The sequence below is a fragment of the Sphaerodactylus townsendi genome, linkage group LG15 (genome assembly GCF_021028975.2).
Source record: "Sphaerodactylus townsendi isolate TG3544 linkage group LG15, MPM_Stown_v2.3, whole genome shotgun sequence".
Taxonomy (NCBI): domain Eukaryota; kingdom Metazoa; phylum Chordata; class Lepidosauria; order Squamata; family Sphaerodactylidae; genus Sphaerodactylus; species Sphaerodactylus townsendi.
Window position 1 is genome coordinate 33,370,177 of NC_059439.1, and position 25,948 is coordinate 33,396,124.

The 25,948-nt window shown below is 46.5% G+C and overlaps 1 gene segment (V, D, J or C); it reads right to left on the bottom strand.

Moving 5' to 3' along the window:
• The window catches only part of LOC125444626, a 29,049-nt gene that overhangs the window by 2,039 nt on the left and 1,062 nt on the right, over positions 1 to 25,948 (bottom strand). Inside the window, 4 exon segments of the C gene segment in view lie at positions 2,655 to 3,091; positions 3,513 to 3,854; positions 5,993 to 6,322; positions 7,599 to 7,910. Coding sequence covers positions 2,697 to 3,091; positions 3,513 to 3,854; positions 5,993 to 6,322; positions 7,599 to 7,910 — 1,379 coding nt within the window.

The following is a 25,948-nucleotide window of genomic DNA, read 5'->3' on the forward strand; positions in this document are numbered from 1 at the left end:
CTGAACGTCTCTTGCCTTGAAAACTCTGCAGTGTCACCATAAGTTAGCTGTGACGTGACAGCCCTTTCCATCACCACAATGGATTTTATTCCCTATCATTATCCTTTGAAGTGGGATGAGTACAATTACAGAAATCAGATCCAGATCCAGCTAACCTGGGTTAAAATTCCTTCGCGGGTAGGGCCATCTACTGACTCTTGCCCAAAGGAGTTGTATTGGGCAGGAGCTCAGCACTTTCTGATACTGATCTATGTTTTCCAGGACCTCTCTATGTCCTGAAACATGAGGTGAAGAAGGGGGTGGAATAATGATCCATCCCAGTTGCTTTTCTATTCCTTCTGTGGTTTGTCCTGAAGAGGTAAGAACTGGAATAGTTCTGAGCCATGTATGGGAGGAGGAAGAAAGAAGTTTGTGTATGGGAACAGAAGAAAAGAAGAGTCAATGGCTAGGATGAGAGGTTCATCTATCACGCTCGCCTCCCACGAAGGAAGATACTTTGCAGGAATGGGGACAATAACAGCCCCTTCCTACTTATTGATCTTTTCTTAAGCAACGTAGACACCTTTGAAATAATTGTTGACTTTCCCAGGTTTTGTCCTACTCAAATATAACTCTCTGGGGGATTGGGAAGGTAGAAAATACAGTGCATGAATGATCTATGTCTCCAAATAAGAACACTGTCTCCAGCCTTCTTTTTTTATAGCTGCTTCTATAAAAGACGCAACAGCGGTAGGTTCATCCAGGGTTTTACCACTATAAGCAAAGAGATTCCTAGACAAACATCTCTCAAATGATCTTGGAATACAGCCTTCAGTCTTGGCACGCAGGAGGTGGTCCTTTCCTTCCCCCTTCCTCCCATATTTGAGAGTGATGGATTCTCTCCATGAAGATAGCAGACGATATATCTGCCCAAAGAGATTAATCATCTGAGCATGCATGAATGTAAAGCGGGCCATATGTCTTCAGTTACACGAATGTTCCTTCCTCAATATTTATGGCCCAATCCAATATCGAAGTTTTAGCTTTCTAGTAGTAGGTAAGTAGCACCTACGACATGCACAAGATGACTTTGATGAAAATTGCATTGTTGTTATTATATCCTGCGTTTGTTACTTGACCAATGACGGTGTGTTGTAAAACTGCAAGGAAGCCTTTTGTTTATGGAGTAATTTGTATTTCCAGTCTTTCTTCGTAAGACACACAAAGATGAGGTGAGTCCCCGTCTGAAGTTAGTGTGCTTGAATAGAAATAGCTATCTTTTGAGCTGCATAGATTATGTGACTTTATTTAGATCATTTATATGTCACCTCTGTGGAGAGAAATATGCACAACAGAACGTTGGAAAAAGTTGCTGTTACTAGACACTTTGTACATCGTTTTAAAGTGTGTTTCACATTCTCATGGGAAGATTTAATAATGTGGTTGCGTTGGGGAAATCATGTGGGTGTATGACCGAGTGACCCAGTGTGGGTGGGAAAATCCTTGTGAGTGTATGACCGAGTGACCGAGACATCTTTCTCATATGGCTATTTCTTCTCTCCTATCCCTACATGTATGGAGATGGTTCGTGAGATGAGATGGGGAATGAAGCATCATTGGTTGATCCTCAGTGGCAGAAAATCCATGAGTAGGAAAATGTGAAATGGTTCCTAAACCAGTTCTTCCGCATTAAACATATGCGAAGAGAACAATTTTGAGGCCAATCTACTGGTGGTCCTGGGCCCCTCGATGATGCGGCTGGCCTCCACCCGGGCCAGGGCCTTTACGGCTCTGGCCCCGGCCTGGTGGAACGCTCTCCCTCCAGCTGTCCGGGCCCTGCGGACCTTGGTGAGTTCCACAGGGCCTGTAAGATGGAGCTGTTCCGCTGGGCCTTTGGAGGGACCGGCCGCTGATGGTGCCCCCTCCCCTCCCCGCTTTTCTTTCTGGCCCTTTACATCTGGGCCTCTTGTCATCTGAGGGGACTCGCTGCCCTACCCACTTGGGTGAGGAGTTTTTAAATGGGGTTGTCGGACGCCACCTATGTTTAGCCTATATATTAGATTTAGTTTTCCTTTTTTATTGCTGCTTTTAAAGGTTTTAGCTATTTTATGACTGTATTGTGACTATATGTTGTTCACTGCCCTGAGCCCTCCGGGGATAGGGCGGTATAAAAGTCCAAAGAATAAATAAAAAATAAATAAATGTATATTGGAGTTGCAGAAAGAGAAAAATGACCAAAGAGTGATTTGCAAGAGAAAAGGCTTAAGAGAAGAGCGCACCCAGAGCATGGATGGGTGAAGAAAACCAATCTTTGCAATGCATCCAACACTGGGCAACTAATAATTTCAGCATGGCATGAAAATCTCAGATCGCTGAGAAGATGCAGTGGATAGATGTGTTCTTCAAAAGAAGCTTTATTTCACATTGAATCCACATGGGAATTAGGTGGCTCTTTCCATTTTCGTGCAGTTGAAAAGTATGACCCCCCCCCCCGACACCACATTTCTCACGGCAAGCCAGATTTGTTCTTTGTTTTGAAAAAAACATACTTTATTGCAAATAATTTGTCATCTGCAAAATGTTGCAGCCAGCCAATGAGTTAACACATTGTTAGCTCTCCAACACTGCCCACCCATTCTGCTAAAGACTGAATTATGAGACAAGGGGAGACACACGAAAAAGGGACGGAGGGTGCTCAGCGGAAATGGCAGTGGTGGTTAGTGGCAACTGGAGGCGACGTCGGAGAGCACCAGGGAGACGTTGACAAAGGTGGGTTTACCCGTGCTCTTGTCTACGGTCTTCTGAGTCGTCTGGAGGGGAAGCGCCTCGTGTCCCACCACGCAGGTGTAAGTGGCTCCATAGCTCCAGTCCTGCTCTTTGACGTTCAACGTGCTGTAGGCGAAGTACCGTTCTGGGCTCTTGGATTCCCGTATGGGTTGGCTGATGTAGTACTCTGAAGCCCCCACAGGCTCATTGTTCCGCATCCATCTCACAAAGATGTCATTGGGGTAGAAGTCTTTCAGCAGGCAGGTGACGGTCGCTGTCTCCCGCAAAGCCAGTTGCTCCGCGGGTGGGGGCAGGACATAGACGGATGGAGGGCTGCGACTGCCACCTGGACAGTGAAGGGAAGAAAAAAATATTTGCATGGGTGCAAGGGGACCAGCAGAGGCATATTGCTTAAGCTATCTGAAGGGATTCTGAGCAAGACATTTCTAGATCTGTGAGATCACAATTTAACTCTGACCATTCAGTTAACTCAACTAGTTTATTGTTAGTTTTGTATTATTTTTCACCTATGTGCGGGTTCCTTGGAAGCTCTCTGATTAGCCCTGGTAAGATCACTAACTCTCATCAGATCTCATAAGCTAAGAAGGGTTGTCCCTGGTTAAAACTTGAATGGGAGATAACCAAAAGGCAGTTTAGGACCATTTTGGAAACTCTGGAGTCTACCAAAGGCACACAGAACACCATCTCACTGGGGGGCAGGGATGTCCTTTACCAATTTTGTGGGATGATATAAAACAGTCACCTACCTTTCTGTTTCTTCAAAGACTTTGTTTTAGTGCTAGCAAGTTGGGGATGTCTAACTTTGCACAGGTAGTTATCACCATTCTCCCACTCCTCTCGGCAAACGGTGGCTGTTGCATCCACAAATACCAGTTCACTGTTTTCTTGGTCTTCAGGCTGACCAGTTGAGGTATTTAATGGTGTGCTGCCACGCTCTCGTATCCAGGTGACGTTCAGTTCATCAAGACCCAGACCGAAGGGCAAGTTGGAGATTCTGCAGGTCAGTGTGACTGTGTTGTTCAGGTACATATCGCCGAAAGATGGTGGGATGGTCTCCACTTGAATTTGCGCACTTGTACAGTCAGAACCTGAAGAGCAATAAAGGAACAGTTGAGAACAATGGTCCATTCCATAGTAAATGAGAAAGTGGAATTCACTGGCTGCTGACACTCTGCTAGTGCTTCATCTCTCTCTCTCTCTCTCTATATATATATACACACACACACACACACACACACACACACACACACACACACACACACACACACACACACACACACACACACACACACACATATATTACCCCCTGAGATAGATAGATAGATAGATAGATAGATAGATATAGGACCATTTTTATATATATATATATATATATCTCAGGGGGTAATATATATATATATGGGGGGTAATATGGTCCATTCCATAGTAAATGAGAAATATATATATTACCCCCCATATATATATATATATATATATATATTACCCCCTGATATATATATATATGGTCCATTCCATAGTAAATGAGAAATATATATATTACCCCCCATATAGATATATATATATATATATATATAATTTCAATTTATATATATATATATAACTTGATATATAGTATATGGTTATTAGCATATTAGTTGTTATATATATTATTAAGTTATTGGCTATTATTACATATACATATATTATTGCTATTACATACATATACATATAGGTATATACATATTAGTTAGCATATATATATATATATATATAATTCCCCAAGCCTTTGGACGCACAGATGATTATATAGGCATATTAACATATATATATATTACCCCCCCCCGCATATACATATTACCCCATGAGATCAGGGCACATATATATATATATATATATATGGGGGGTAATATATATATATTAATATATATATATCACAATATATATATTACTCACTAGTGCCAGTGTAATACCCCAAAAGCTAATATATATACCTCAAGCAGAAATAACTAGTTGGAGCTGTGATATTTGTGCACATTTTTTTACTTTAAACGCTAAGCTTACATACTTGGCATATTTAAACGCAACCCGCGCAATAGCTGATGAATTCTATGGCAATTGGCTTATTTGTGTGCTTTACATACAATATAAATTGTGAATGAGCATGGAGGAATATGTTTTTCATATGGATAACCAAACTAGTGGTCCTACCTAACATGGTGAAGAATACTGTTCTAAACTATATGGGCATCAAACATTTCTCTGGGGAGCAGGGACTGAAGATGGATGGCCATTTGCATACTCATGTTGCATTTTTCCACAAAATGATTATGCCCTCAGTTGTCAAATGTTGAACACTGAGAACATTTCAACATTCAGTAATATGCTCGTATCCCATTCTGGGGTGATTACATCCAGTGGTGGGATTCAGCAGGTTCGCACCACTTCGACAGAACTGGTTGATAAAATGGTGCTTGTAAACAACCAGTTGTTAAATTATTTGAGTCCCACCACCGGAACCAGTTGTTAAATTATTTGAGTCCCACCACCGGAACCGGTTGTTAAATTATTTGAATCCCACCACTGATTATATCCCTCATTCACTCTATGGAGCACAAGGCAGCATGCGTATGGAACCCAGTAGATCTCCTAGCTCGGTTTCGCACAGACATGCCAGAGTGCTGCTCCCCATATTTTCAGGTCACATCCAGATTAGAGTTCCCCACTTTCTGAGCCTGTGGGCACCTGGGGAATTTTGAGGGGGAAGCTGTGGACCAACCCCCAAAATGGCTGCCACTGGAGACAGAAGCAAACAGAATATTTCCTGCCTCACACTTCCTGGGAAGAATGAAACCCTGAAGGGGGATTGGAACTATACACTGGCTGCAGAAACTTCAGTGGTTTACCAACCCTCTTGATCCTCCAGAAGGTGACCCTTTCATTTGAGTGAGGGCAGCCAATAACAACAGTGAGCCCTGCCTTACAGTGGCCCCACCCACTTTCTGAAAAGCTTGGCGGGTGCCGACAGCAGTACATGGCAAGCCCCATGGCTGGCTTTCAGATGGATTACGATGAAACCATTTATAGAATCATAAAATCATAGAGTTGGAAGAGAAGAGACCCCAAGGGCCATCAAGTCCAACCCCCTGCGATGCAGGAACACACAATCAAAGCACTCCTGACAGATGGCCATCCAGCCTCTCTTTAAAAAACCAAAGAAGGAGACTTCACCAAGGAGAATTCTATTTACCTTCACAAACAGTGAGCATGCTGACGTTCCTCATCTCATTAAACTTCTCATTTTGCACCTGGCAGGAAAATACCTTGTTGGCATACCAGTCTTTTTTGGTGACAATGAGCTCACTGGTGATGGAGAAACTGCCACGGCCTTCTCTGACTGCAGCAGTGGTGGTGAAGCCAGAGGTCAGGACATTTTCACTCTTCATCCACGTAATGGTGGTCCTCTCTGTGTGCAGGCCACTAGCTTTGCAGAAAAGGGTAGCGTTGAGATATGGACCCTTGAAGTCTTCCAGAGGAGGCACGCGGACAATGACCTTAGGCGGAAGGCAAACGATTGGAGCTGCAGGAAGGAATGACAATTAGGACGAGGACAGATGTACTTCAGGTGAATTTATTACCCCCAGAGCAATATTTAAAAGGTAGCTGACATAGGGAAATATCTACAGAACCAAGCAGACCTGGAGGGCCCAGCCCGGCCTTGTCGGATTCTAGAAACTAAGCAAAATCATCCCTGGCTAGTACTTGGATGGGAGACCATCAAGGAAGGTTACTAAGCAGAGCTAGGCAATAGTAAATTCCCTCTGCTAGTCTCTTGCCTTGACTTGGATGGACCAAGATGGCTCAGCCTTTTTAAGATGACTTTTTTGTGTGCTGTGCAGAATGGACCAGAGTTGGCCCTTGTTAGTAATTGATGGGAGAATGTCAAGGAAATCTAGGGTTGCTCCACAGAGGTAGGCGATGGCAAACCACCCCTTTCTTGCTTTAAGAACCCTCCGGAGTCACAATAAACCAGTTATGCACACAGATCTGCAGAGCTGGATCTATCAAGGAACCTATCTCCACTGAATCCACAAAATTATCTTTCCTCTAGCAGTACACCTGGTGTTCTAATTCTGGAGAAACCTTTTCACATCCATTTGAATCTGTGGGGAAACAGGGTTTCCTTCAAGACTGGCTGCTCATTCTCAAAATAAGTGAGATTACAATCTCAGAAAGGGAGCTATGGAGCATGTGCAGAACACACAGTCTTTACTATAGAATAATCACCTCTCCTTCATTTTCCTCTCTGATTCGGAGAAAGGGGTCCAGGGTGGAAGGGCAAGCTGCTACGCTGGTAAATATTGGTTGCGGTGGGTTTTCCGGGTTGTGTGGCCGTGGTGGATCTTGTTCCTAATGTCTCGGCTGCATCTGTGGCTGGCATCTTCAGAGGTGTATCACAGAGGGAAGTCTGTTACACACTGTGATGCCAGCCACAGATGCAGGCGAAACGTTAGGAACAAGATCCACCAGACCACGGCCACACAGCCCGGAAAACCCACCACAACCAGTTGAATCCGGCTGTGAAAGCCTTCGACAGTACACTGGTAAATATTGTCTGCTTTTCAGTAATTGTTAAAGGATGCATTGCTTGAGGGGCTAACTGGTTAGTGGATGCCATGTAAGCGGTGATTCTTGGCAGACATTATGCGATAATAAATCAGTTTCGAAGATTGCTACAGCTCTTTCTGAGTACTTGTTGCGGCTTTCCCAAAATTGGACTGTGCTGTGTTAGCCTGGCAGGGGTGGGAGCATTGCTAACTAGACGAAACAAGCCATACATAAAAATATACACTTACTTTGACGAACAACCCGTGTCACTTTGGTCTCAGAAGGGTGCTTGGCTTTGCAGAAGAAGGGTTCAAATGTATTCCACTGGCTAGCAGGGATGGTTGCCTCGGAGCTTGTGATGAAAACCCCGGTAGATTTCATGATAGAAGGAAATTGCCTGATTTTGGAGGCCTCAAGGCTGTCATTGTTTGGGTTTTGCCAGGAGAAAGTGAGTGAGTCAGGTAGGAAATCCTTGGCCAAGCACCCGATGGTGACGTCTCCATTGGTATAGCTGTCCGATGAAGGAATGAGGGGGAAAAGACCAGGGGCAGTTTGGGTGGCTGAGGGAGAAGAAGAAAACAAAAGGATGGAGGGGTTTTTTTTGGATGGTGTTAATGTTCAACTGGGATTGATTCACCTAAAAGGTGAACTACTGCCATGTTGGGTGAGAAAGATGAGATTATCCAACACTCAAATAAATATGTTTCCCCACATCTTTTCTTCATCAACAAGGACTCCCTTCCTTACAGTACTGATGATGTTGGGGTCTCACCATCCAGCAGGTTTTGTTGGGCCCCAATTTCTTGTAATACAATTATTGCTGAACATTTTCAACAAGGGGAATTCGAGGACACCCACGTGCCCCCCCTTTTTCGCAAATGGATGGTATTCTGCTGAAGTTCTGAAATAAAGGTTGGTGGAACATCCTCAAAAAAGGCAAGATACCTTCAGTGAAGCTTCAGAGACCAACAGAGAAACTGTTATAGCAGCGATGGCGAACCTTTTCGAGACCAAGTGCCCAAATTGCAACCCAAAACCCACTTATTTATCGCCAAGTGCCAACACGGTAATTTAACCTGAGGTTTTCGTTTAGAATACTGAGGTTTTCATTTAGAAAAAAACGGTTGGCTCCGAGGCGTGCGTTACTCAGGAGTAAGCTTGGTGGTAGTCGATGGCTTTGCTTTGAAGCAACCGCGCAACTCTTCCAACGGGTGAATCACGACCCTAGGAGGGTTTACTCAGAAGCAAGCCCCATTTCCAGCAACCGAGCTTACTCCCAGGTAAAGGATCGCGCTTTAGTTTAACAGCGCTTAACAGGGTTACCTACACTACTTCCCCAAAACTAGGTCTTAGGTTTAATGCTAATAATCGAGCCCAGCGACCCAGGCCAGCCTAGATGTGTGTGGGGGGGGGGGCACTCTGTGCGTGCCCACAGAGAGGGCTCTGAGTGCCACCTCTGGCACCCGTGCCATAGGTTCGCCATCACTGTGTTATAGCATCATGCTGCTTTTCCATATAGGATCATAGAGCTGGAAGAGACCACAAGGGCCATCAAGTCCAATCCACCTGCCATGCAGGAACACACAATCAAAGCCCTCCTGACCTATGTTCAGCCTCTATTTAAAAACCTCCAAAGAAGGAGATTCCACCACTCTCTGAGGCAGTGAATTCCACAATTGAACAGCCCTGATAGTCAGAAAGTTCTTCCTAATGTTCAGAGGCCAGCTTGACCCAATAGGGACATTGTAAAATGGGAGCCATTTTGCAATATCCCTATTTGGACCTCTGTCAGAATGTGTTTATTGGTCAATGAGGAAGTGCTTGAAGTGTAGAACATTTTTAAAACTGGAAATGAGTTAGTGAAGAGAATGGACCCAGATGTAGAAGTATTGTGGAGTTAGAGTTTGAAGCTGTTTTCTTTTTTGAGGGGGGGTATATTATTTGCATTTTTACTCTGGTCTTGGAAAGATAGTTGTTCCTCTACCATCGTTAGCTCTAAAATAGCAATTTAATTTCAGCGATTTCCACATGCGATAAAATGAAGTTCCTCTTGTTTCTTGGTTTGCTGGTGTCAAACCAGACATTCGTTCATGCAACAACCTCGCCCAACCATTTTAATATCCCCTTTGCTGTTGCTTGTTGAAAGGCATTACACGGTGTGCTGACCGTCACCCACAACAGCCCAGTCCCTTTCAAGAACAACAATTGTTTTGTAAAACTCCATCTTTGGGGTGCTGTGGGGTTTCCAGGCTGTATGGCCGTGTTCCAGCAGCATTCTCTCCTGACATTTCACCTGCATCTGTGGCTGGCATCTTCAGAGGTTCTGATAGTAGGAAAGCAAGTGGAGTATATATACCTGTTGGAGTATCCAGGGTGGGGAAAAGAACCACTGTCTGTTAACAAGTAAAGGGTGCAATTAGATTTACATGTGTTGAGTGGGATCCACCCATTATGCAGGCGAAACGTCAGGAGAGAATGCTGCTAGAACACGGCTGTACAGCCCGGAAACCACACAGTACCCCAGTGATTCCGGCCGTGAAAGCCTTCGACAAGACATTAAACTCCATCTTGTTTCTAAAAAGAAACAGAAGAAATTCAGGGGCATTTCAAAAAGTGTGGATCGCATCCATCCATTTATGCTTATCAGAAGACACAAAATGCCTTGATAGGGTTACCAGCTCTGGATTGGGAAATCCATGGAAATTATAGGGGTGAAATCTGGGGAGTTTGAGGAGGGGATGGACTTCAGCAGGGCATGATGGAATCCTGGCTTGAAAACAGCTCAGTTTCTCCAGATCTTGATGTCTATGACAGTGGTGGCGAACCTATGGCACGGGTGCCAGAGGTGGCACCCAGAGCCCTTTCTGTGGGCACACATTCACAGAGTTCATCATGTGGGGGGGAATCACCCCCCCCCCACACACATCTAGGCTAACCTGGGAACGATCCTTTACCTGGGAGTAAGCTCGATTGCTGGCCAATGGGGCTTGCTTCTGAGTAAACCCTCCTAGGGTCGTGATTCACCCATCGGAAGCGTTGCACGGTTGCTTCACCAAGCTTACTCCCGAGTAACTTGTGCCTTTGAGCCAACCATTTTTTCTAAACTAAAAGCTCAGTATTCAGGTTAAATTGCCATGTTGGCACTTTGCGATAAATAAGTGGGTTTTGGGTTGCAATTTGGGCAGTCGGTCTCGAAAAGGTTCGCCATCACTGGTCTATGACCTCAAGATCAGTTGCCATCTGGGAGATCTTCAGAGCTGGCAAACCGTTATGTTTTCCGTTATGTCTGTGCAATGAGCATATTATTTTTAAAAAAGCTCTCAGAAGCTTTTGAAACCACCAGAAGACATCTGCATTGTGTTCCCAATTCATATTTTAGACAAGGGTTGCCAGATCCTCTCTGGTTACTGGCTGGAGTTGGCTGCCATATCCAGGGGCTTGGGACAGATTTATGGAGGAGAAGCCAATCTATGGCTACCAATCTTGATCCTCCTTGATCTGAGCTTGCAAATGCCTTAGCAGACCAGGTGCTCAGGAGCAGCAGCAGCAGAAGGCCATTGCTTTCACATCCTGCACGTGAGCTCCCAAAGGCAGCTGGTGGGCCACTGCGAGTAGCAGAGTGCTGGACTAGATGGACTCTGGTCTGATCCAGCAGGCTCTTTCTCATGTTCTTATGTTCAGGGTGGGAAACTTCTGGAGATTTGGGGATGGAGGTTGGAGAGGACAGTGGGGTACAGTGTCATAGAGTCCACGTTCCAAACAACCCATTGTCTCCAGGGGAGCTCTGGAGATCAGCTGTAATTCTTGTGGATCCCCAGGTAGCCCTTGGAGGCTGGCATTCCTACTTCAAACACTGGTCATCCAAATCAAACAAAAATCCCACTTTGTTATACAACATCTCCTTGAGGATTGAGTCATATCACAAAGGCCCAGCGAGCACCAGAACCTAAAGCTGTTAATCTGACTTTTCGCCCTCCAAATTAGCTCATGTGATTGGGAAATTCCAACACCCACCCGCCTCTGGTAATGAAAACCCGGCACCTTGAGCTAATTTGGAAATGAAGAATCCTCATGGAAAAACTCTACATTTTCATGCAGAAATCTGATGTGAAGTCAGTAAGTGTACTAAACAAATTTCATCCCCAGCACTATGCTGATATAAAGTCAGCTATCAGAGAACCCCAATCTTCTGTTTCCCCGGAGAGCTGATACTTATTTATATTCATCATTTACTAAAACATTTATATTCCACTTTTCCTCTCGATTCAAGGCGGCTTGCGATAAGAGTTGAAACATCTCCAGCTAAAACCAAAGATAAAATAACAAGTCCCAAATCTTTTCCCAGTCCCTCCCCCCTTAAATAGAAGAATTGGCTTTTATACCCTGCTTTTCTCCACAAAGGAGTCTTACAGCCACTTTCCCCTCCCCACAACAGACCCCTTGTGAGGTAGGTGAGGCTGAGAGAGTTCAGAGAGAACCGTGATTGGCCCAAGGTCACCCAGCAGATTTTATGCAGAGGAGCGGGGAAACAACTCCAGCTCACCAGATTAGAGTCCACCGCTCACGTGGAGGAGGGGGAAATCAGACATGGTTCTTCAGATTAGCGTCTGGAGCTCTTAACCACGAGGTTAACCACTAGTCACCAGTCCTACCTTTTCCTTCCACTTGCTAGGACCAGCAAGGCGACAGCGAGTGCGATATTTAATCGAAAGTACAGAGGAACCTGAATGTACGACGACCCTCCCAACAACTTAGGCACACTGAAAAATTAGTTGACAGAGCTGTGACTTGCATGTGACAGTAAAAAGACACCCTTTCCCTTTGTTTGATGGCATACCTGAAACCCATGCTCGCTCCCCCTCCTCCGGTCTTGCCTTAGAGTAAATACAGGACTATATAGTGAAGTTTGGATTGCTAGGCTAGATGATTTGAAGGGCCCAGCCTGTCCTATTCTTGTGGCTTCTAACAGCGGCTTGGAAACAGTGTCAGTAGGTGAAGGTTTCCAAAGCGTGGAAATAAACGTTATCTCTGGCTAATGCCTATATACCAGTCTGCTCATAAAAGAACAGCTCCAGTGGCCAGGTGAGCAGCTGGCGATCCTAAAGCCAGCTCAGGCATCGGATACTGAGAACTTTCCGCACCGTTCACAACCTTACAACTCTTCTGGGAGCGACCCAGGGCTTCAGTGCGAACTTTAAAACTCTATTTTTAATGAAAATAATTAAAACATTTATATACTGGAATCACAACTCTTAATGAACAACAAAATCATACATATTATAAACAATAACAACGTTAACAATAGAAATGCTGTTTATAATATGTATGTTGCTGTCGTTGTTTAAGAGTTTGTGGTGCTGGTATATAAATATTTCAATTATTTTAATTAAAAATGGAGTTTTAAAGTTTGCACTAGAGCCAGACAGGTAATTTTCCCTTCTGTAAACTAGATACTATCTCTGGCTCATTATATATATACTGTAGTGACTCAGGCCTTTCACAGAAGAAGAAGAAGAAGAAGAAGAAGAAGAAGAAGAAGAAGAGGAGGAGTTTGGATTTATATCCCCCCTTTCTCTCCTGCAGGAGACTCAAAGGGGCTTACAATCTCCTTGCCCTTCCCCCCTCACAACAAACACCCTGTGAGGTAGGTGGGGCTGAGAGAGCTCCGAGAAGCTGTGACTCGCCCAAGGTCACCCAGCTGGCGTGTGTGGGAGTGCCCAGGCTAATCTGAATTCCCCAGATAAGCCTCCACAGCTCAGGCGGCAGAGCTGGGAATCAAACCCGGTTCCTCCAGATTAGATACACGAGCTCTTAACCTCCTACGCCACTGCTGCTCCTACGCCTCCTACGCCACAGCACAGGGCTCTAGAAGGACCATAGTAGCTCCCCGTAGCCCATTATTACTGCAAAAGAACTGTAAGACAGGCAAGTCTCCCTGCCCCATGGTGGGCTTCAGAGTAGCTAGGGGGTGGCCAAGTGCCTCAGCCATTGTCACAAACCCCACAGTTTAGCAGGGAGCCTAGCAAAGCATTCACTGCAGAGATCTGGTCTGCGGGCAGACATTATTCCCGGCAGCACTGTTCAACAGAGAACCACCCAAGCTGTCTAATGCAAAGTCTTGGGGTTCTCAGGGGCTGCCGTAGCTGCCTGTGCCCAGCTATCCCTGGAGAAAGGACCCCCAGGGCTGCCTCCATAGCAGTCTCCAGGTTAGCCAAGGGAACGTGGGCTGTTTGGCCCACCACTCACAAACCGAAGACACTGCAGCGAGCCACCCAAACCTACCACTTCTCAGAGCTGGGCTTTGGACGCCCTGTTTAAAATCCTTGCGCCCGGCTGCTGCCGCAAATGCTCACAAAACATGCCTGACCCCCTGCTCCAGACTGAGCTGCAGGATGGTTTGGGGGGGGTTTCTGGGTGCTTTCCTGATGTTTCGCAACATGATAGTTCTGCAGGGAGGCACCCAAACCTCCCTATCCTTAGCACTGGCCTTGGGTGGGTGGTGGGAGAGGGGACACTGCTGTAATTCCCTGGGCTCTTGCTTGAATGGACCTGCACGGCTTGCCGGATGCCCTGCTCCATAGTGGTCTTCTGGCTATCTAGAGGGACGCCAGGGGTACCTTCCTACCTTCACGTCATGACAAGGATGCAGGGAGCCACCCGAGCCTTTCCCAGCACAGCAATGAGATTTGGAGGGACTGCGGTGGCCCATTCCCACACCCAGCCTTGCTGCAAATAATCTGGACGGCTTGCCCAGTTTTCTGCTCCATGGTGGGTTTTAGAGTCGCTAAGGGGATGCCTGGTGCTTCTCTCTACTTTGCCACCCCTGCCATTCAGGAGGCAGCCAGTGAAGCCTATCGTGGTACAGCCCCGGGTGATGCAGGACTGCTGCGGCTCCTTGCAACCAGAGATTACTGCAAAAGACCTGGAAGGCTTGCCCAGTTCCCTACCCCATAGGGCAGTGATGGCGAACCTTTTGAAGACCGGGTTGCCCAAATTGCAACCCAAACCCCACCATTTAAGTATCTTTAAGCGCCAGCCCTTAATGTTCTAATCCTGAATCGTTGAGGTTTTTAGTTTAGAAAAAACCGGTTGGCTCCCCTCTTTCCTCCGCTTCCACCCGCTCGAAAGCAGGGGCCAGCCTGCTCTAGCCTCCATAAGTCCTGCGCCAAGAGTTCTGTGCCTCTCTAGCACTTCTGCCTCCTCTGCGCCTTACCCCTAACAATTTCGCCAAAGCCGAGTCCTCCCTGCTCACCACGGTGCACGCACCTCGTGCTCAGTGACCCAGGCCAGCCTAGATGTGTGTGTGTCTGTGTGGGGGTGATTTTCCGCTCCCCACATGATGAACTCTGTGTGCACGTGCCCACAGAGAGGGCTCCGAGTGCCACCTCTGGCACCCGTGCCATAGGTTCGCCATCCCTGCCATAGGGGACTTCAGGCTAGCAAGAGGGTGGCCTTGTGTTTCGCCCCTCATTCACAGCTGTACGGCACCACAAGGATCCACTGAAGCCTTCCCCTGCTTAGCACCGGTCTCTGGACGGACCAGATGCCCCGGTTATTGCTGCCAGTCATTCTGCTGCCCAGCTCTGTTCTAGACTTCAGGGTAGCTAGGGGGTTACCAGTTGCTTTGCCCCTAATTCTCAGCATTATAAATCAGCAGGAAAGCACCGAAACCTTCCCCTAGTCAGCGCCGGCTTCTGGACAGACGGCTGTAGCTCTAGGCACCCTAGCTATTGCCACCAGCGATCTCAAAGGCTATCCTGGCTCTGTGCTGGGCTTGAAACTTAAATCCTCCAAGGGCGTAAACCTATCAGGCAGTTCAAGGTGGTTAAGCAAGGCTTCTACCTCCGACTGACCTTGTAAATACAAGTCTATTTTGGTCTGCTTGGGAGGTTTTTTGCTCATGAATACCAGGCGAAGACCGACTCCGCTTTTTATTCGGCATTTTGTTTTCTCTCAACACTGTAAGTTATCAGCTTTAGATAGTTGGCAGAGGTTTCAGTAAGGGAAAATATAAACTAATGAGGCTTATCTGCCGAAAAAGCCGTAGGAGACGCCGCCCTCTTCGTTCAGGACGTCCATTTGTGCCATTAATATTCTCTTTAGAGTCAAGCTCGTATTATGATTGTCAAAAATTTAAAACTTATCTTAAAATGTGGAGGAGCTCAGGAAAGATTGCCTGCACTGCTTGTCTACCAGAACCGGAAACCCCTGTGCTAGTGCTAGTTGCTTTGCCCCCAATCCCCAGCACTACAATTTAGCAGGAAAGCACCCAAACCTTCCCTTGCTCAGCACCGGCCTCTGGACTGACCGCTATAGCTCCAGGAGCTCCCACGATAGCCACCAGGGATCTGAAATGCTTTCCCGGTTCCCAGCTCCGTTCTAGGCTTCGGGGTAGCTTGGAGGGGTTCCCAGTTGCTTCCCCCATAGTTTGGTGCAGGAAAGAACTGAGACCTACCCCTGCTCAGCACTAGTTTTCGGAGGGACGGCTCCAGTTCTCTGGGCCCAGCTATTCCGGGAAAATTCCTGCAAGGTTCCCTGCTCCATAGTGGTTTCCGGGCTATCAAGGCGATGCCTAGTTCTTCCCCTAGCGAAATCCTTCACTGCATAGCACCGGGCAGGTATTTTCAGAGCTCCTCCAATCCAGCTGTTGCCAGACAAACCTTGCAAGCCCTGCCTAGCTCTCTGTTCTGCAGTGCTCTTCAGAGGGACAGCTGTAGCTCCCCGTGGCCAGCTGTTCCTGGGAAAGACCCGCCCGGCCTGCCTAGCTCCCTACTCCCTAGCAGTCTTTGGGTCACCTGGGGAGACGCTGGGCATTTTGACAACCTTACAATGCTGCTGGGAGCCACCCAAACCTAGTGCTACTTGATGCTGGGCTCTGGAGGAACTGCGGTAGCCTCCCTGCGCCCAGCTTTTGCTGTAAAGAATCTGAAAGGGTTTTTGTGGCTCCCTGCTTCATGGTGGAGTAGGGGGCAGCTAGCAGGATGCCGGGAGCTTGTTCAACCATTCACAACAGGCCCGGCAGCGGCCCATAGTGGGCTTCAGGGTAGCTAGTGGGGTGCCCGGAGCCTGTCCTCTTGTTGCCAATCCAACTATTAACAAGGGACCCGTGTAGCGCCGGGCTTCGGAGGGGCTACGTAGCTCTGGGGGAACTGCGATAGCCTCCCCACGCCCAGCTTTTGCTGCAAAGAATCTGAAAGGGTTTTGTGGCTCCCTGCTCCATGGTGGGCTAGGGGACAGCTAGCAGGATGCCGGGAGCTTGTTCAACCATTCAAAACACTAGAGCTGTGTGGGGAGCCTCCCAGCCCGTGGTGGGCTGCAGGATAGCTAGCGGGATGCCCAGAGCCTGTCCTCTCATTGCCAATCCAACTATTAACAAGGGACCCGCAAAAGCCATCTGCCGTGTAGTGCTGGGCTTCAGAGGTGCTCTGTAGCTCCCCGTGGCCAGCTATTCCTGGAAAAGACCTGCCGGGTTTGCCTAGTTCCCCTGCCTAGCTCCCAGCTCCCGAGTGGTCTTTGGGCCAGCTAGGCAGATGCCGGGCACTTTCACAACCTTGCGGTGCTGCTGGGAGCCACCCAAGGAGCCTCTGGAACCTTCCCCTGCTCAGCACCAGCCTCTGGATGGACCAGGTGGACCCAAACCTAGTGCTGCTCAGTGGTGGGCTGGGGGGAAACTGTGGTAGCCCCCCCATGCCCAGCTGTTGCTGCAAAGAATCTGAAAGGGTTTTGTGGCTCCCTGCTCCACGGTGGGCTAGGGGGCAGCTAGCAGGATGCCGGGAGCTTGTTCAATCATTCAAAACACTAGAGCTGTGCGGGGAGCCTCCCGGCCCGTGGTGGGCTGCAGGATAGCTAGCGGGGTGCCCGGAGCCTGTCCTCTCATTGCCAACCCAGCCATTAACAAGGGACCCACAAAAGCCATCTGCCGTGTAGTGCTGGGCTTCGGAGGGGCTCTGTAGCTCCCCGTGGCCAGCTATTCCTGGAAAAGACCTGCCGGGTTTGCCTAGTCCCCCTCCCTAGCTCCCAGCTCCCTAGTGGTCTTTGGGCCAGCTAGGGAGATGCCGAGCACTTTCACAACCTTGCGGTGCTGCTGGGAGCCACCCAAGGAGCCACTGGAACCTTCCCCTGCTCAGCACCAGCCTCTGGACGGACCAGGTGGACCCAAACCTGTAGCAACAAAGGGGCTGGGGGGAAACTGTGGTAGCCCCCCCCCATGCCCAGCTGTTGCTGCAAAGAATCTGAAAGGGTTTTGTGGCTCCCTGTTCCACGGTGGGCTAGGGGGCAGCTAGCAGGATGCCGGGAGCTTGTTCAACCATTCAAAACACTAGAGCTGTGCGGGGAGCCTCCCGGCCCGTGGTGGGCTGCAGGATAGCTAGCGGGGTGCCCGGAGCCTGTCCTCTCATTGCCAACCCAGCCATTAACAAGGGACCCACAAAAGCCATCTGCCGTGTAGTGCTGGGCTTCGGAGGGGCTCTGTAGCTCCCCGTGGCCAGCTATTCCTGGAAAAGACCTGCCGGGTTTGCCTAGTCCCCCTCCCTAGCTCCCAGCTCCCTAGTGGTCTTTGGGCCAGCTAGGGAGATGCCGTGCACTTTCACAACCTTGCGGTGCTGCTGGGAGCCACCCAAGGAGCCTCTGGAACCTTCCGCTGCTCAGCACCAGCCTCTGGACAGACCAGGTGGACCCAAACCTAGTGATGCTCAGTGCTGGGCTGTGCGGAAACTGTGGTAGCCCCCCGCCTTGCCCAGCTGTTGCTGCAAAGAATCTGAAAGGGTTTTGTGGCTCCCTGCTCCACGGTGGGCTAGGGGGCAGCTAGCAGGATGCCGGGAGCTTTTTCAACCATTCACTACACTACATCTGTGCGGGGAGCCTCCCGGCCCATGGTGGGCTACAGGATAGCTAGAGGGATGCCCGGAGCCTGTCCTCTCATTGCCAATCCAACTATTAACAAGGTACCCGCAAAAGCCATCGGCCGTGTAGTGCTGGGCTTCAGAGGGGCTCTGTAGCTCCCCGTGGCCAGCTATTCCTGGAAAAGACCTGCCGGGCTTGCCTAGTTACCCTGCCTAGCTTCCTGCTCCCCAGTGGTCTTTGGGCCAGCTAGGCAGATGCCGGGCACTTTCACAACCTTGCAGTGCTGCTGGGAGCCACCCAAAGAGCCTCTGGAACCTCCCCCTGCTCAGCACCAGCCTCTGGACAGACCAGGTGGACCCAAACCTAGTGCTGCTCTGTGCTGGGCTGTGGGGAAACTGTGGTAGCCCCCCGCCTTGCCCAGCTGTTGCTGCAAAGAATCTGAAAGGGTTTTGTGGCTCCCTGCTCCACGGTGGGCTAGGGGGCAGCTAGCAGGATGCCGGGAGCTTGTTCAACCATTCACAACACTACAGCTGTGCGGGGAGCCTCCCGGCCCATGGTGGGCTACAGGATAGCTAGCGGGATGCCCAGAGCCTGTCCTCTCATTAAGCAACTCCAGCCCGTTAATAAAGGACCCCACAAAGCCAATTCTGCCGTGGCAGCCGGCTTTGGAGGGGGCTCTCACGTAGCTCCTCCAATGGCCAGCTATTCCTGGAAAAGACCTGCCGGGTTTGCCTAGTTCCCCTGCCTAGCGCCCAGCTCCCTTTGGGACAGCTAGGGAGATGCCCAGGATAGCTACAGGATAGCTAGCGGGATGCCCAGAGCCTGTCCTCTCATTGCTAACCCAGCCATTAACAAGAGCCATCTGCCGTGTAGCGCCAGGCTTCAGAGGGGTTACGTAGCTCCCCGTGGCCAGCTGTTCCTGGAAAAGACCAACCAGGTCTACCTAGCTCCCAGCTCCCTAGTGGTCTTCAGGCCAGCCAGGGAGATGCTGGGAGCTTTCCTGATCATTCACAACCTTGCTAAGCTGTTGGGAGCCACCACCCCCCAACCCACCTCTGCTCAGCACTGGGCTTCAGGGAAACTGCAGTAGCCTCCCATGCCCAGCTGTTGCTGCAAAAAACCTGAAAGGGTTTTGTGGCTCCCTGCTCCGTCAGTGGAGTTGCTGGGGAGCATTCCAACCTTTTACAACATGGCTTCTTCACTTGGGAGACTTTCCTGGCCTCAAAAGCCATCTGCCGTGTGGCGCCCGGCTTTGGAGGGGCTGCTTAGCTCCCCGCGGCCAGCTATTCCTGGAAAAGACCTGTCTAGCTAGCTCGCTACTCCCTAGTGGTCTTCAGGCCAGCTAGGGAGATGCTGGGAGCTTTCCTGATAATTCACAACCTTGCTAAGCTGCTGGGAGCCCCCAAAACCCACCTCTGCTCAGCACTGGGCTCCAGGGAGACTGCAGTAGCCTCCCATGCCCAGCTGTTGCTGCAAAAAACCTGAAAGGGTTTTGTGGCTCCCTACTCCGTGGTGGGTTGCTGGGAGCTTTTCCAACCTTTTCCCAACAGGACAGCTACGCAGGGAACCTCCTGGCCACAAAAGCCATCTGCCACACTGCACTAGGATTCAGAGGGACTGCTGTAGCTCCCCGCGGCCAGCTATTCCTGGAAAAGATCTGCCTGCCCTGCCTAGCTCCCTACTCCCGAGTGGTCTTTGGGCCAGCTAGGAGGGTGCCGGGTGCTTCTCCGATCCTTCATAACCCTGCAACCCTGCAGTGAGACCCTCAAAACTATCTCTGCTCAGCATGGTGCTTTGGAGGGACCCCGACCCCTCCCTGTGTTCCCGGCTATTGCTGCAAAACATTAACAAAGCTCCCCGCTCAATGGTGGGATCTGGGGTATCGAGGGGGTTGCCAGGTGCTTCGGCCATTGTTCCGAACCCCATAGTTTAGCAGGAAGTCAAGCAAGGCATTCACTGAAGAGATCTGGCCTGCCGGCAACTCCCTATGCCCCAGCTATTTCTGCAAAAAAAACCCTACAAGGCTTGCTCGACTCCCTGCTCCACAGTGGTCCTCAGGCTAGCTAGGGGGATGTCGGGTTCTTTCCCCATAATTTCCAGTGCTAAAACCCTGCAGGGAACCACCCAAACCTAGGGCTTTGCAATGCTGGGCACCGGAGGAACTACCGTAGTTCCCTGTGCCCAGCTATTGCCAAAAGTCTGCAAAGGTTATCCGGGTTCCCTGCTTTGTAGTGGTATTCCTTGCGGCTCAGCTATTGCTACGGAAGACCGGCACGATTTTCCGGCTTCCCTGCTCCGTCATGGTCCTCTGGCTAGCTCAGGGGATGCCCAACTCCACAACCGAGCAGGGAGCAATTTAAACCTTTCATCCCTCAGCACTGAGGTTCAGGAGGACGATGGCAGCTCTCTACATTGTGCCAATGTGGTTGCTAAAGCTTTGTAAGGCTCGCTTTGAGAGTTGAATGCCCAATCCATCACACTGGCATTTTCTCACGAGGAAATTTCCCTGCCTCATCATTAAGGAAAATTTCCCTGCCTTGCCAGTTAGGTTTCTGGCATGACTGGGGCATCCCCCTGACTTACAAACTGGATTGCGGGATGTCGAGAAAAGGTACCGATAGTCAAAATCTCCCAAAATCATTGCTAAATCATCAAGCATCAAAACTGGAACCACAGATTCTGCTTAAACATCATGAAAATTGATTCCGTGATGGACCATTAAATAAATCGCCCCAGAAGTAGCAAAAGACCCCAAACAAAATACATCATTATTATAAGGTATCTTGTTTCTATATGAGATCAATTCAGAGAATTTAAAATAATTCATTTTTTGGTTATTGATCCGAATGAAATAAATCCAGTTATACTATATAGAGAGATGGAAGTTTAAAAATACAAAATATATAATTAAAAAAAGAAAACTATCATTAACAAATTAAAGTTTTAAATAAAAAATAAGAAATAATATAAATATAAATAACAATACAACTTCAACCCCATTCATAAAGAAAGGATAAAGGAAAATGAAAGCATTAGATATTCTACTCACGCTTACTAAATGGCTTATTTTGTGAAAATCATCAATAAAATAATGTGTAATTTCTCAGATTCGTACTTTCAGAAAAAATATGAAAATAATAAAACCCTTTATCTGCTCTAATACTATGATAGGGCAGGATACCATGCTAAGTATTCATAAATGATATGTCACATGCATAATAAAAGAATCATTGCTGTCCTATGACTGGTAATTAAAATAATTAAAATATAAAAATACTTCTAGAGGAATAAATCTATCTTTCTTAGCCTTTAAATACTCAAGTTTCTAGTTGAAATAGTGCATGCACCTCTGTAACATGAGAGCCAGAATATTTTTTTGTTAAGACAAAAACATGATAAATTAGGGTTATTTTTTAAAAAGATGGAACCCACAAATCTTAAAAGGACAGGTGTCAACTCTGTTGTTTTCGAAACATTCTGGCTATTTTCAGCCATGCAAATCCTCTTTAGTGTTTCATAAAGGAACTTAAGGATCTTAAAATAAACCAAAACCGAAAAACAACTCTGAAGCCACCTGTTAATTTCAATTCTCCCAGAGGGTCCCAATTTTCTGAGCCTCCATTTTAGGCTGATTAAAAAAAAAACAGCTTTAAAATATTTAATTAATTGCTGTAATGACTTCAGATTTTAATGCATAATAATTGGCACTACCAAGCCATTGACTTGCAAGTGTTTGATTCAGGTAATTCAGATGTAAAGAATGCTATTCATCCAAATGCTGAATCTAACCCAAGAACACCCTAGAACCTCTTTTCAGTAGCCTTGATTCACCCCTAAACATATGAACAAAAAAATACAAAGTTTGCACAGAACTCCTTCCCTTCAACTCTAAGCAATCTGAGCTAGACCCTCACAAATCTGTTTCTAAATCTGTTTGCTCGACATGTACTAACATCTAAGAAAGACATTGAATGAAACCTCATCTCCTAGAACTGCAACATTCTTCCCTTAAAATTTTTTATACAGGCTAGTATTCAAAGAGTTATCAAACTTATTTGCCTCCAAACTGGTTTGCGGGGGGGGGGGGGTCCCCTCAACGTGGGGTCAGCAGTTAATAGAAAATCATTACAAAGGTTGTGTTGGAGCACTTGGACATATCTGTGGTAGAACTTAGCATACTGATCGTTAAGAAGAAAGGTAGAAAGATAAAAGAAGGAATAATCTATCCAAGACTAACATGTATTCTGACAGGCAGTTTTATAGAGAGGTGCCAACTTCAGGTGATATAGATGAAGAGTTAAACATATGAAGTAGTATTGAGCTTCATGAATTAATTTATCAATTTGTTAGGTTCTAGGGGCCATTTTTGCGGTAACGACCTAATTTCTCTTCTTCTGTTAATCAGATAGACAGACAGAATAACAATGAATAGACAGAGACTCAAGGAAATAAGTAGATGTAGAAAATGAAGAGCTAGTAGACAGAAGGTAATATAGATGGTGAATACATTAAATAATGAATGAGGAAAATCATTATGGACAGGACCAGAAAAACATATGGCAGATAAATATATCTGAGCCATGATCTGACAGACAGATATTCTAAACTGGCAAGTAGATAAAAAAGCATTTTCCTTTCTGTGCAGAGGGTTTTTTTGTCCATTAAGGAAGGTAATAAGAAGTTGGTAAGGGACAACCATCCCACAATAAATCAGAAATTAGTTTGAATGGGAACTATATTGATTTACCTGAAGTAACCGTCACGAGGGTCCCCTGGCCCCAGTCGCGGAATCCGTAGTACACACTGATTCAAGTTTCTAGTGATCCTGTACCTAATCCTCTAAAGTCACTAACAGGAATGCACATCAAAAATATCTAGTACTAAATTTAAGTGCATCTAAGTAAGTAAATGAATTTTCTCCAGGTACTTAAGTTCCTTTAAACGTGATTCCTTATTTTTTGTGGGGAGGGAGGTGGGTCATCTTTTTGAAAGAGTCTGGCAAAGGATTTTCATGCTAGAAATTATACATTCATAGACTCTTACTGAAACGTCTAGAACATACAGTACAATATTTTCAGAGCAGAGGAAAAACCCAGAAAATATATTGTTTCTAGTTGAAAGAAATGTAAAGAATGATTTGGGCTCATGAGCGGGGTGAGAAAATTCAGTTTTCCCCGAAGCTCCAGTAGATCCAATGAAAATTGTGTTAGCCTAACAATAATTAAAAAGAAAATCACCCCAACTGAGCACACATTTCAGAAAAGAGTTTTACCTGAGGTAACTGTGACGAGGGTCCCTTGTCCCCAGTAGTCAAACCAGTTATCACACTGGAACGTACACACAGGGACATAATACAAAAATCTATTCGGCCCATCAGTAAACTTATTAATTGATTCGGCGTCCTTTTGGACATAGTGGGACTTACTTCTGAAGAAGCGTGACTTGGATATCTTAAATCATAATCTAAAATTAAATGCACTCTTTCTCCATGGAAATGTTAATGGTTCTTTTAAGATTATGCCACTCTCCCAGAAGAAGATATATAAAAACACTGCTCTTCTAGATTGTATCAAAGGTCCAGTTTGGTTTTTAATCTCCAACGACCTCTCAGTCCCACTTAAGTAATGCTTTCACATCTTAGGACATGGTCTCATTTTACAAAAGGCTGACTTCAAAAAATAGGGGAGACACTTAATGATGGCTACATTTGGTCTTCACAACCTACCAAACTTCTGGTTATCTCTCAAATGGGAGTTTTCAGACTACTATAATTGTACAGTCAGGTCGAAACCACTGCTTGGACAAATATAGTATTAACAGAAAAAGAGGGAATCAAGGGAAATAAATTCCCAGCCTTCCCAGTCTCTGGTTCTTTACAAATCTATTTGAGCCATAAGTAAGACTCATGTACAGTTAAAACTATATTTTTTAGTCTAGACGTCTTATTTAAAGGCAATGAATATTCTGAAGTAAACAGACCGAGAAAGGTGATCAAAAGAGGCAGCTGGATCTATCACAGAGTCTATCTGCCAAGCCCTTTAAAAGTTAGAAAACTGACACAAAATTCTAAAATGCGCAATGGACAGAGTTAAATAAGGCAATTGAACTTACCAGAGCTTACTGTCACCAGAGTTCCTTGGCCCCAGTAGTCAAAAGCATAGTAGTCACAGTGGTTTTAACGCCTATCCTAGGTGTCTAAAAACACTGCTCCCTGAATTCCAGATGCTAGAGATCGTATCTGCCTGGTAGTCTTTGCCTTCTAAATTATCTCTCAGGGACACAAGCGTACTTGCCTTCTCCCCCCGCAAAAAAACTAAGATTTCATCGCCTTTGTCCAGCGCAACGTGTTTAAAAAAAGCTTTTTAAAAAAGTTGACATTGTGGAGAAGTTTTCCAAATTTTGATGAATAAACTAGATAGTTGAATCAACAAGAAACACAGAATGGAAAGAGAGGAGAAAATCTTTACCTGAAGTCACGGTCACCATGGTCCCTTGGCCCCAATAATCGAAGCGAGTATAGGAAACACATTGATTGCTCTACCATTGGCATGTGAACAATAAACTAAGGCCACCGTTGGGGCGGTAAGTGCAAAATTATTTCGATGTAGGTTAATTTAAAATCAATGGAGCTTTCTCCAACATAAATGGGGTTAAAACTGGGATGTTTTCCAAACTCCAGTTTAGTTTAAAGTTCATCCAACAGACCATTCCTTTCAATAAGATTAAATTAGCCTAAACTGAAGTGTCTAGTCTTGGGGATTACATTGCGCAACTGTAAATTTTGTTCGAGTTATAGTTTACTGAAATATGGAAACTGAGTATTCAGTAGTCATGGAGCCTATGACATTTTCTTATCTGCTTTTAAATTATATCTGCGATCTGTGAAACATTTCCACTGAAATCACATGTAGGTGTGATCCAGAGCTAAGCCAGCAAGAAACCTTGCAAACCTAAGAGTTACGAATGAACATTTCAAAGCAGCTTGCTACAGATTGAAATAAGTCGTAAGAATGGTTACCTGGTGTGACCGTGACAAAGGTCCCTTGTCCCCAATAGTCAAAGTAGTTGTAGCACAACATACAATGTGCTACCCAGAGGCATGCAAAATCTCACATAGAACTAGTTAATGAATCTGGTTCTGAACAATGCAGCAAAAGAGAGGTATATTTTTACCTGTGGTGACTGTGACAGAGGTCCCTTGTCCCCAGTAGTCAAAGTAATCATAGTAGCACATTACTCAAATGTCTACTGGCAGGTGGACAAAATCCCTCTTAGAAGTAGTTAATGGAACTGGTTCTTTAAATTATCACTTGAAAAAGGAGGGTTTTCTTACCTGAGGTGACTGTGACGAAGGTCCCTGGTCCCCAATAGTCAAAGCTACACACTACTCAATTATCTACTAGGAGGTGTACAAAATCCTACTTAGAAGTAGTTAGTGGGTCTGGTTCTTTAAAAGACCACAAAAGAGAAGTTTGTTGTACCTGTTGTGGCTGGGATGAGGGTCCCTTGTCCTCAATGCTCAAAGCAGACAATACCCAATGATTTCTCTTTTCTCTACTGACTACTTAATGGATCTGGTCCAATATGATACTACAGACAGATGTCACTGATAGAAGAGGTTTTCTTTTACTTGTTAACGACTAAAATTTGGGTTCATGGCCCCTAGTCATCAAAGTAAATAAAATAGTAACACTGAAAAATACCCCTCTATCTCCTTGAGTTCTTGATCTCAGAAACAAAAGACCGAGATAAAATA